Below are 12,776 nucleotides of genomic sequence, written 5' to 3'. Positions count from 1 at the left end.
AAATCAAATGTCTGCTGTTTGCTGATCTGGTGCTTCTGTCACCAACCAAGGAGGGCCTACAGCAGCACCTAGATCTTATGCACAGATTCTGTCAGACCTGGGCCCTGACAGTAAATCTCAGTAAGACCAAAATAATGGTGTTCCAAAAAAGGTCCAGTCACCAGGACCACAAATACAAATTCCATCTAGACACTGTTGCCCTAGAGCACACAAAAACCTATACATACCTTGGCCTAAACATCAGCGCCACAGGTAACTTCCACAAAGCTGTGAATGATCTGAGAGACAAGGCAAGAAGGGCATTCTATGCCATCAAAAGGAACATAAATTTCAACATACCAATTAGGATTTGGCTAAAAATACTTGAATCAGTCATAGAGCCCATTGCCCTTTATGGTTGTGAGGTCTCGGGTCCGCTCACCAATCAAGACTTCACAAAATGGGACAAACACCAAATTGAGACTCTGCACGCAGAATTCTGCAAAAATATCCTTTGTGTACAACGTAGAACACCAAATAATGCATGCAGAGCAGAAATTGGCACACTAATTATCAAAATCCAGAAAAGAGCCGTTAAATTCTATAACCACCTAAAAGGAAGCGATTCCCAAACCTTCCATAACAAAGCCATCACCTACAGAGAGATGAACCTGGAGAAGAGTCCCCTAAGCAAGCTGGTCCTGGGGCTCTGTTCACAAACACAAACACACCCTACAGAGCCCCAGGACAACAGCACAATTAGACCCAACCAAATCATGAGAAAACAAAAAGATAATTACTTGACACATTGGAAAGAATTAACAAAAAAACAGAGCAAACTAGAATGCTATTTGGCCCTACACAGAGAGTACACAGTGGCAGAATACCTGACCACTGTGACTGACCCAAAATTAAGGAAAGCTTTGACTATGTACAGACTCAGTGAGCATAGCCTTGCTATTGAGAAAGGCCGCCGTAGGCAGACATGGCTCTCAAGAGAAGACAGGCTATGTGCTCACTGCCCACAAAAGGAGGTGGAAACTGAGCTGCACTTCCTAACCTCCTGCCCAATGTATGACCATATTAGAGAGACATATTTCCCTCAGATTACACAGATCCACAAAGAATTCGAAAAAACAAATCCAATTTTGATAAACTCCCATATCTACTGGGTGAAATTCCACAGTGTGCCATCACAGCAGCAAGATTTGTGACCTGTTGCCACGAGAAAAGGGCAACCAGTGAAGAACAAACACCATTGTAAATACAACCCATATTTATTTTATATTGTGTCCTTTAACCATTTGTACATTGTTAAAACACTATATATATATGACATTTGTAATGTCTTTATTGTTTTGAAACTTCTGTATGTGTAATGTTTACTGTAAATTTCTATTGTTTATTTCACTTTATATATTATCTGCCTCACTTGCTTTGGCAATGTTAACGTTTCCCATACCAATAAAGCCCTTGAATTGAGAGAACAAGGAGAAATAGAGAACGAGAGAGGGAGAGAGAGAGAGAGAGATACCATGTAAATGTGCCTTAAGGTCGATGTCCACGCCACCACGGAAATATAATTAGCGTAATAAAAGAATGCCCATAACAATCTGTGAGTTTAAGCTAGAGATATATGTTTCTTTGCATTGGATGCGTTTCAATTCACCACATCTATGAGACATCCCAAAAATTGGTCTTCTCACAAAATCGTCTTTAGTGTCCGAGCGGTTTAGCCTACAAACTAAACTAAATATTGTCACGGCCGTCGTTGGAAAGAGACCAAGGTGCAGCGTGGTCAGCGTACATTTTATTTTATTTTAAAATGTCGTCAACAAAACAACAAACGAAATAAACAACCGTGAATCTTACAGGGCTTTAGTGCCACAAACAAAGTTAACTACCCACAATCACAGGTGGAAAAAAGGGCTGCCTAAGTATGGTTCTCAATCAGAGACAACGATAGACAGCTGTCCCTGATTGAGAACCATACCCGGCCAAAACAAAGAAATACAAAACATAGAAAATAGAACATAGAATGCCCACCCCACATCACACCCTGACCTAACCAAATAGAGAAATAAAACGGCTCTAAGGTCAGGGCATGACAGTACCCCCCCCCCCCCCCCCCCCCCCCCCCAAAGCTGCGGACTCCGGCCGCAAAACCTGAAGGGTCCGGGTGGGCATCTATCCGTGGTGGCGGCTCTGGTACGAGACGTAGACCACGCTCCACCTTTGGCTCACCCCGCATTGGTGGCGCCTCTGGTGTGGGGACCCTCGCCGCCGGCCCCGGACTGGAGTCCGTCTCTGGTGGCTCCGGACTGGAGTCCGTCTCTGGTGGCTCCGGACTGGAGTCCGTCTCTGGTGGCTCCGGACTGGAGTCCGTCTCTGGTGGCTCCGGACTGGAGTCCGTCTCTGGTGGCTCCGGACTGGAGTCCGTCTCTGGTGGCTCCGGACTGGAGTCCGTCGTTGGAGGCTTCGTGCCATGACTCCTCACTAGAGGCTTCGTGCCATGGATCACCACTGGAGGCTTCTTGCCATGGATCATCGCTTCGTGCCATGGATCATCACTGGAGGCTTCTTGCCATGGATCATCACTGGAGGCTTCATGCCATGGATCATCACTGGAGGCTTCGTGCCATGGATCATCACTGGAGGCTTCGTGCCATGGATCATCACTGGAGGCTTCGTGCCATGGATCATCACTGGAGGCTTCGTGCCATGGATCATCACTGGAGGCTTCGTGCCATGGATCATCACTGGAGGCTGCTTGCCATGGATCCTCACTGGAGGCTTCATGCCATGGATCATCACTGGAGGCTTCATGCCATGGATCATCACTGGAGACTGCTTGCCATGGATCATCACTGGAGTGGAGAGACACACAGGAGGCCTGGCTCTGGGAGCAGGCACAGGACTCACCAGGCTGGGGAGACATACATGAGGCTTAGTTCTGGGCGCAGGCACAGGACTCACCAGGCTGGGGAGACATACAGAAGACTTTGTCCTTAGCAGAGGCACCGGATGCACTGGGCCGTGGAGGCGCACTGGAGGTCTCGAGCTTAGAGCCTGCACAACCCGTCCTTATCTTCGCCCTCCAAGTGCGGGGCGCTGGCACAGGACGCACTGGGCTGTACAGACATACCGGAGACACAGTGTGCAGAGCCGGCGCAGGATATCCTGGGCCGAAGAGACGCACTGGAGACCAGGCGTGCTGAGCCGGCACCATCCATCTTGGCTGGATGCTCACCCTGACCCGGCAGATGCGGGGAGCTGGGATGTAGCGCATTGGGCTGTGAACGCGCACTGGAGACATTGTGCACTCCACCGCATAACACGGTGCCTGACCAGTACGGCTCTCGCCCCGGTAAGCAAGGGGAGTTGGCTCAGGTCTCCAACCTGACTCAGCCAAACTCCCCGTGTTCCCCCCCACCCCAAAATTTGGGGGGCTGCCTCTTGGGCTTCCTCGCTAGCCGTATACGTGTCACCAACTCCATTCTCCAGTATCCCTCCTCGCACTGCTCAATTGAATCCCAGGCGGGCTCTGGCACTCTCCCTGGGTCACCCGACCACCTCTCTACCTCCTCCCAGGTTGTCTCATACTCCTGGCCACTCTGCTTGGTCCTTTTGTGGTGGGTAGTTCTGCCACGGCCGTCGTTGAAAGATACCAAGGTGCAGCGTGGTGAGCGTACATTTTATTTTATTTTAAAATGTTGCCAACAAAACAAACAAAAGAAAGAAAGAAAGAATCCCCCGCGAAGCTTACAGGGCTTTAGTGCCACAAACAAAGTTAACTACCCACAATCACAGGTGGAAAAAAGGGCTGCCTAAGTATGGTTCCCAATCAGAGACAACGATAGACAGCTGTCCCTGATTGAGAACCATACCCAGCCAAAACAAAGAAATACAAAACATAGAAAATAGAACATAGAATGCCCACCCCACATCACACCCTGACCTAACCAAATAGAGAAATAAGATGGCTCTCTAAGGTCAGGGCATGACAAATATGAGAGTCTCACGAACACGATGGTGTTCTCCCTTTTGCTGTATGACCCCAAGCGTCTTGGGGGGTCAAACTTCTGTCTGTAGCATCCAAACAGTTTGGGCTACACACTTATGACTCTTTGGAAAGGTGAGATTCTCACAAACATGTACATGTTGGTTGATTTGCTCTAGGACTCCTACAGGCCTCACAAAACTCACCTGAAGGTCCTCCGGTACAAGTTGAACATATTTATGGAAGTACTGTATATGGACACAACACTGTTCATTACCAAAAATAAGGGGTTAAAGTCATGTAAAAAAAAAATGATAACAAATGATTCCTGATCTTTCTTATATCTCTCAGATATAAGACTTCAGAACAAACGTCTTTTAGATTTTTGGGGAGACTTATTGTTGTTCCATGTATTGAATCTATTATCCAATGCGTAACATTCTAACTCAAATAGCAAAATTATCCTTGGTATGACCTTCTTAAAACAATTCCATATAACTTAGACCCTCCCTTCACCGGCTTAGACACTTATGGGTTCTAAACTTTCTGCAAAAACAGCCTTCTTAAGCGCAGAAAACTCTTCTGAATCTAATGAGACATTAAGGATCTGTGGTTTCCATTTAAAACCAAGCAGCACTGCTTCTTGACACAATGCCCACTTAACCCGGAAGCCAGTCGCACCAATGTGTCGGAGGAAACACCGTACACCTGGCGACTGTGTCAGCGTGCACTGCGCCCGGCCCGCCACAGGAGTCGCTAGTGCACGATGGGACAAGGACATCCCTGCCGGCCAAACCCTCCCCTAACCCGGACGACGCTGGGCCCTTTTGTGCGCTGCCCCATGGGTCTTCCGGTCGTGGCCAGCTGTGACAGAGCCTGGACTCGAACCGAGAATCTCTAGTGGCACAGCTAGCACTGCAATGTGGCAGTGCGCTACTCGGGAGGCTTTCAACTTAATGCTAACAATGGCTAAAGTTAGCTGAGGTTTGTAGTAGCTGTTACAAGAAAACATAACCATGTTTTATAGTTTCTTCTGGCCCATACAATAAATTCCTCTCTCGCTCTCTCTAGCCTCTAAATAAAGAATACAGTGTATTTCCCCCAGTAGCTCACCTTAAGTTGGCGTGTGCTGGGGTGGGACACCAGAATGGAGAGCAGGGTAGCCACTCGCTGCTCCACCTCTCCGATCTGCTCTTGCAAGCGCTCCCTCTCCTGCTCCTCTGAAAGCGCAGCGCTCCGGACCAGCATGCTCCGCTCTCTCAGGCTGTGTGGGCACAATGTCACCCTCACAATGTTAAAGGTAGGCTCTGAAATATGACAGAGGTGTTATGACTCTCCTGTGAGGATCCAAAAGTTCAGGTTACAGTGAGTCAGCTCTACAGCGCCCTCTCTATCCCGCAGCAGGGGAGAGGGATGGAGTTGGGATGGAGTTGGCCAGTCGTATGACAGTCGTAAATACTTTGCAGAAACTCTGCGTTTGGGCTCTGCAGGATGGAGGGGAAATAACCCTTTTAGTAGAAGGAGATTCCTCCCGCCATAACTATAACATCCAAAAGTGGATAATGACACAACATTCCTAACACAAATAATGTGGGAAACGGTTGGTGGGGCTTGAAACAATAATCACGTCAAATTAGTCGTTGTTTGCGATACCATTAAGGTCGGAATAACCAAATAACCGTAACTCGACAAATGTATACGTCCCAGTTATCAGATTCACATCTAAATGTTGAGACACTGAGTTTGAAGGAAGGCCTTGAAATACATCCACAGGTACACCTCCAATTGACACAGATGATGTCAATTATCCTATCAGAAGCTTCTAAAGCCATGATGACATTTTCTGGAATTTTACAAGCTGTTTAAAGGCACAGTCAACTTAGTGTATATAAACTTCTGACCCACTGGAATTGTGATACAGTGAATTATAAGTGAAATAATCTGTCTGTAAACAATTGTTGAAAATATTACTTGTGTCATGCACAAAGTAGATGCTGAGTCATCATGTAGACTAGGGTTGTGTATCGCTGAGTCATCATGTAGACTAGGGTTGTGTATCGCTGAGTCATCATGTAGACTAGGGTTGTGTATCGCTGAGTCATCATGTAGACTAGGGTTCGTGCAGATTTAACGGACTATGCAACGTTCAGAATGAGACTGATGAGGTTAATAAGAATTAATGAATTGACTGTGACTGATGTAAGACAAATTCATATCTTTAGAGTTTAGTCGGGAGATAGTAACTCGTTAAATAACTTTTCCCGTTTTGCCCCAAGATTACTAATGAGTTAATTGTTACATGATTGATTGAATCATCGCAATAAAGAAATGTAGTTAATTGATTTGATAAAATAATCAAACACATTAATGATAGCAACGTCACGACGGAGGGCAATGGGAGAGCGTAGATTTTGGTCAACATAAAAATGTATTGCTAATTTGCTATATGAGACCTATTTGATTGAATAGACGTTTTTCGTAATGCTTAGGTTGTTATGAATGTACTGATATAAGTGTACGTGCTTGATATCCCTCCAACCTAAAGAAAACCAATGTTACATCAGAGGTGTGCCTGTTATTCACATGCAAATCTGCCATCTAATTGACTAGAATGTTTCCGCTTGCTCCCGCCCCCTCCAGCCTGCCTTTCGCCTTTACGGACACTGATTCACATTGTTAGAGTGGAGACTCCAATATCTTGTCAGTATATACAACCATTTTAGCTTCACAGACAACATTCCTTTCAGCATGCCCACGGGTGAGTTCTGGTAGATTAGAATTTTGTCATTGTAGATTTCAGCAGGAAGTCGCCCCACTGTGTAAGATGATGTCATTAAGCTCAGCATACCTTTAATAACCCGACAGTCCCCCGAAATCGGGCGTTAGAATTACTTACAAATATATTTATGACTGACTGTATCGATTTCCCACCGTTTTTATAAGTCAGAAGACAGAAATCCAGACCTTCCTAGAACCACGTAAAGGTCCTTTGTCGAATACACTTGTATTTCCCTCTCTCTGGTGGTCGGCTGCATCATTACATCAATTTGTATCACTTCACTGTGACGTCACATCAAAGGGGAGGTCCTACGAAAAACATTTATCCAGCTCGACTGCTTCACAGCACAGACATGGCTAAGCAATTGCTGAATTTGTCTCGAGCAGGCAAATCTAAATACTAAATACTTTTATATCTCTAGGATAAAGAACGCGACCAACACTCTTCCTTAAACCTAAAATAAGCAAAGAAGTAATTTTGTGTGGTTAGTCAAACTTTTTCTCTTTACGTCAGAGACAGACCCGTATTCCCAGATCGAAAACATCTAGCCCTTTACATAGCCCTTCCCTTTACATAGCCCTTCCCTTTACATAGCCCTTCCCTTTACATAGCCCTTCCCTTTACATAGCCCTTCCCTTTACATAGCCCTTCACACACTGTTTAAATGGCCCAAATGTTGATTTAGACGTTCACAAATTTAACAGATTTTGACTATCACCAATATGTTTGGTAAAGTAAAAGAAGGTGAAATATTATGGGTAGAACTATATATAGGCATATTATCAAGTATAAAAAGGCTTATTCATTCACAATTATTTTATTTTGATCATATCTTCATATTTGAATATGTTTTAATATACTTGTATTGTGTACTTGATCATTTGGGTTGAAAAGTGCCTTTATCTCAGACATAAATAAACAATTCTAAGTAAAAGCTAAAGGTTATAGCTTTCTATGGGGGATGGGGGGACAACACACACACTACTAAATTAATAAAATATTTCCCTCTTGCTAGATTGATGACTACAGCCATAGCAAAACAGTATAAAATGGCTGTCAGCTCAACTGGTTTAAATATTAATATCAAACTACGTGTTTCCAATAATCATATTGCCACTCATGGTGTGTAATAGTACATCTACTGTCAACATTTGTCAATAAACAGTGTTAATAAGCAGTGTCAATGTGATTGTTTGCACACCTTTGGCAAAGGCTCCAGGGTTCTTGTGCTGACATGTAATGTTTATGTAAAAAGTAAAAACATTTAAGCTTTTTCATTGTGCTTTTCTGTTCCTGAGGTGTGTGTGCGTGTATGCAAGGATGTGTGCCATGTGAATTGTGTGGGTGAGTTTGGGAAGACAAGAGAGAGAAAGAGAGCGATAGAGAGAAAGTGAGGGAAATGGAAAGGGCACCTAATTTCAGAGTATTTGTCTTTCAAAGATTGTACTGTATCATCCTTACCTCCTAAAGCGCTCCTGCATGTCCCTCAGCCGTTGGCAGACTGGGACAGGGCTAGCTGCCTCCTGAGGGCTGGACACACCCAGGAGCTGGGAGAGCCGGAGCTCCAGGGAGGCCAGGATTCGCTGCTCCCGCTCTAGTCCAGCCTGGTGCTGCTCCGTCTGCACTAACAGAACCATCGGGGCCCCCCGACCGGAGCATACTGCAGTGGGGTCCGACAGCTCACCCTGCAGCTTGTCCAGAGCACTGCTGCATCGAGCCATCTGTGACACCCAAAGGACACACAACCACAAACACATACAGTGCCTTCGGAAAATATTCAGACCCCTTGAATTTTTCCACATTTTGTTACATTACAGCCTTATTCTAATATTGTTTCATCAACCTACACACACGACCCCATAAAGACAAAGCAAAAACAGTTATTTAGAATTTTTATAAAATTGCATTAAAAATAAAAAATAAAATATCACATTTACATAAATATTCAGGCCCTTTACTCAGTACTTTGTTGAAGCACATTTGGCAGCAATTACAGCCTTGATTCTTCTTGAGTATGATGCTACAAGTTTGGCACACCTGTATTTGGGGAGTTTCTCCCATTCGTCTCTGTAGATCCTCTCAAATTCTGTCAAGTTGGATGGGGAGCGTCGCTGCAGAGCTATTTTCAGGTCTCTCCAGAGATGTTAGATCGGGTTCAAGTCCGGGCTCTGGCTGGGCCCCTCAAAGACATTCAGAGGCTTGTCCTGAAACTACTTCTGCGTTGTCTTGGATGTGTGCTTAGGGTCGTTGTCCTGTTGGAAGTTGAACCTTTGCCCCAGTCGGAGGTCCTGAGCGTACTTTGCTCCGTTTATCTTTGCCTCGATCCTGACTAGTCTCCCAGTCACTGCAGCTGAAAAACCTCACAGCATGATGCTGCCACCACCATGCTTCACTGTAGGGATGGTGCCAGGTTTCCTCCAGACATGACACTTGGCATTCAAGCCAAAGAGTTAAAAACTCCAAGTGGGCTGTCAAGGCTTCCGTCTGGCCACTCTACCATAAAGGCCTGATTGGTGGAGTGCTGCAGAGATGGTGGTCCTTCTGGAAGGTTCTCCCATCTCCATAGAGGAACTCTAGAGCTCTGTCAGAGTGACCATCAGGTTCTTGGTCACCTCCCTGAACAAGGCCCTTCTCCCCCGACTGCTCAGTTTGGCCGGGCAGCCAGCTCTAGGAAGAGTCTTGGCGGTTCCAAACTTCTTCCATTTAAGAATGATGGAGGCCACTGTGTTCATTGGAACCTTCAATGCTGCAGAAATCATGGCTTTCGACTTCATGGCTTGGTTTTTGCTCTGACAGGCATTTTCAACTGAAGGACCTTACATAGACAGGTGTGTGCCTTTACAAATCATGTCCAATCAATTTAATTTACCACAGATAGACTCCAATGAAGTTGTAGAAACATCTCAAGGATGATCAATGGAAACAGGATGCACCTGAGCTCAATTCTGAGTTTCATAGAAAAGAGTTCTTATGTTAATAAGGTATTTCTGTTTTTTATTTTTAATCAATTTGCAAACATTTCTAAAAACCTGTTTTGCTTTGTCATTATGGGGTATTGTGTGTAGATTGCTGAGGATTTTTATTTATTTAATACATTTTCGAAAAGGCTGTAACATAACAAAATGAGGAAAAAGTCAAGGGGTCTGAATAATTTCCGAAGACACTGTATATTTACACATGGGCGTACAATACTACTACACACACTTTCGTACAAAAACAATCAAGGTATTTCCAAAGCCCTACACTTTGTGGATCAACAATGTATTATGAATATATCATTTGCTTATACAAAAAACTGTTATGAGCCATGTGCTGTTATGATGGTAAGAATGATCACCTTTATAATACACGTGTGTATACTTGTATACTACATATGCTACTCATGCGCCAGGTCTACTAAAAGGCTTCTATTTAATGGAGTGGTCATCCGGGTGAATCATGTAGTGCAGCAAAGAAAGGTGATGGCATCGCCCAAAAATGTATGTATTTATATGTAATATACCATATACTATATTACATTATGACCATTAAAGGAGCAGTTCACTGAAGATAGTTCAGTCACATGACTCACGCTCTTGGTGACGTCCCTCCACTCCGCCCCTCTCTGCTCCAAGCGTGTCCGGAGGAGGCTGATGCCGCACCGCAGTGCCGCCCAGCGCCTCCAGAGGGCACCCTGTGCCCCCTCGGAGCCCACACAGCACCCCCGCAGTGGGCACACCACCCTCAGCTCATCCAGCTTCCCAGCTATAGACAGCACCTCCTCCGACAGGGTCTTCACATGAAGAGATGAATCAATCAAATGTATTGTATACAGAATATATCCCTTTCTTTTACAACATGTGTCACAAAGTGCTTTGTAGTGCAGCAAAGCTGTGGTGTAGTGGCAACACACATGTAGCTCACTGCCAGACACTGGGGTTAAATCCTCCCCTCTACCTTTTTCCCAGTCTCCACCTCAGTATCCCCTTGATATCTAAACTGTCTAAATTAAGCTTGAATTGCGTGCTTTTAAAAAACAAGTGCTTTACAGTAGCCTGGACTGTACCCCCGAAACATAAGCAGGAGAACAGAGGCAAGGAAAAACTCCCTAGTAGGAACAAACTCTGAGAAGAACCACCGACGCACAGCACTTCACACACCTTGGCTCTATCCTGTTGGTCAGCACAGTTGGCGTAGGATGTCACTTCCTGGGTGGCACACTCGGAGAGCCTTGATTCGTTTTTCTTCAGGATATGCCATACCTCCTCATGACACTTCTTGTGGAGGCTTTGTCTGTCTGCACACCTATGGAATAGATACAAAACAAACACGGTAACTGAAAATGGCCTGGTTTGAATGTTGTTTACATTTTCATGTTTTTTAAGTAATTGTGAAGCTAAAGGCTCATTTGTACTCTGGGTGGACAATTCGGATTTGGCTTGATTCTACTGTACTCTTTCACATGCACATGAATCAACATGTCTATTTTACATCAATGTAATGGTGCCAGTGTTAGAAGCTAATTTACATACAAAGTTCCCGAATCTGTAACTCTCTAATCTTATTTGATTCAATGCAACATAAAATTCATAGACATGAGCTGCATTCTCATCCAGGCATTAATTTAGTTCTCATCAAACAAGGGTGAACAGAGGGAAAAGTAACAAGTCACTAAAATTATATTTATTAGACTGCTGAACCTATTTGTCTCAATTACACCAACATTCTATTTCAGCAGAGACTAGAGACATGGGTCTCGGAGTGCTAAACTCTGGTCAACGTGCAGTGTACGAATTATAACTATTCTGTTCCCATCCGCTCAGCACCCGCTCAGCAACCTGCCTAATTTAGTTGATTACCCCTGATATAAGTGGTCCCAGCGCTGTTCAATGTGTAAGTTGATGTTTTCTAAACTGTAATGCTTTGTGTTTTTTGTTGTAAATGTGTCTGCAACTTTGGGTGCTGCTATTTTGGCCAGGTCTCTCTTGTAAAATAGATTATTCATCTCAATGAGACTAACCTCGTAAATAAATAAATACATCATAGTGGCACACAGCATCTCACATTCCCCCAAAAATGTAATAGCTTAAGAAAGGTTGACAATGCATGCCTATTTGGTGACCAATGTTCAGCATCTAATGTTCATCAAGCTTTTTTGTACGATAACATTTAGTGTTAATGTGTTTTTAGAATGTGACCAAAACAGTAAGGACCAAAAGCCATGTGTGACCTTTGGTGAATGAGTGTGTAACCTTTGGCCTACCTCTGCAAGGCCTCTGTCCTGAGCTCAACCTGGGCCTCGAGTGCGGCCCTCTCCACCAAAAGGTGGCTCAGGACCCGGATGTGGAGCTGTTCGCTCTGGGGGAAAGAGAGACAGGCCTGCTGGGGTGCCAGCTCCAGGACATGGCTGATTTGCGCCTGGAGGCTCTCCCCCAGGGAGGCTTGGGGCTCTTGGGTGTGCCATTGCTCCTCTGTGCAGTCCACAAATCCGCCTGGAGGTGCCAGGAACATGGCCTCGGCTTCGAGGAGGAAGGTTACCACTCCTTGGGCAGCCCAGTGGTAATCCTTCAGGGCTTCCCGAGCATGGGACAAATTCTCCTACAGGACATATACAAGATTATTAAGAATTCAGCCAAGAATTTCATTTGAAGTCGACCACAATACAATACAACCTGTGTGGTTGAATCTGATTATACAAACAACATTAAAGTCAGTTCCAATAGAAGTTAAGGAAAATGTTTGAGGAATAAATTGTTGTAATACACCAATTCAGTTAATTGTCTTGTCTGGGCACCGTTCACTCTCTATGGTACAGGGGAGATAGCATTTCAAAAGTGAAACATTGTTTCCTTGGCCGGACAGGCTGACAGCAAGGCTTATATTAAACCCCACTGTTAGAGACGAAATAGTACTCTAGAAGCAAGGGGAAATAATGTATGAGTTGAGACGAATTCAAGCAATGATTTGAACAGCAACATGAACATGATGATATTCTTATGGAGGTGCAGTGATAATTCAGATGGAACTGTCAGCAGGCTT

The 12,776-nt window shown here is 44.7% G+C and overlaps 1 protein-coding gene across 8 annotated transcripts in view; it reads right to left on the bottom strand.

Moving 5' to 3' along the window:
* The window catches only part of LOC110529722 (nesprin-2), a 233,020-nt gene that overhangs the window by 118,245 nt on the left and 101,999 nt on the right, over positions 1 to 12,776 (bottom strand). For all 8 annotated transcript variants that reach the window (XM_036985202.1, XM_036985205.1, XM_036985203.1 and 5 more), the window contains 5 exons: positions 12,001 to 12,335; positions 10,898 to 11,042; positions 10,330 to 10,530; positions 8,220 to 8,479; positions 5,093 to 5,243 (listed from right to left, as the gene is read on the bottom strand). In XM_036985202.1, coding sequence (XP_036841097.1) covers positions 5,093 to 5,243; positions 8,220 to 8,479; positions 10,330 to 10,530; positions 10,898 to 11,042; positions 12,001 to 12,335 — 1,092 coding nt within the window. The remainder of the gene's footprint in view (positions 1 to 5,092; positions 5,244 to 8,219; positions 8,480 to 10,329; positions 10,531 to 10,897; positions 11,043 to 12,000; positions 12,336 to 12,776) is intronic.

Source organism: Oncorhynchus mykiss, chromosome 8 (assembly GCF_013265735.2).
Source record: "Oncorhynchus mykiss isolate Arlee chromosome 8, USDA_OmykA_1.1, whole genome shotgun sequence".
NCBI lineage: Eukaryota > Metazoa > Chordata > Actinopteri > Salmoniformes > Salmonidae > Oncorhynchus > Oncorhynchus mykiss.
This window is presented reverse-complemented; position numbering and strand designations above follow the sequence as displayed.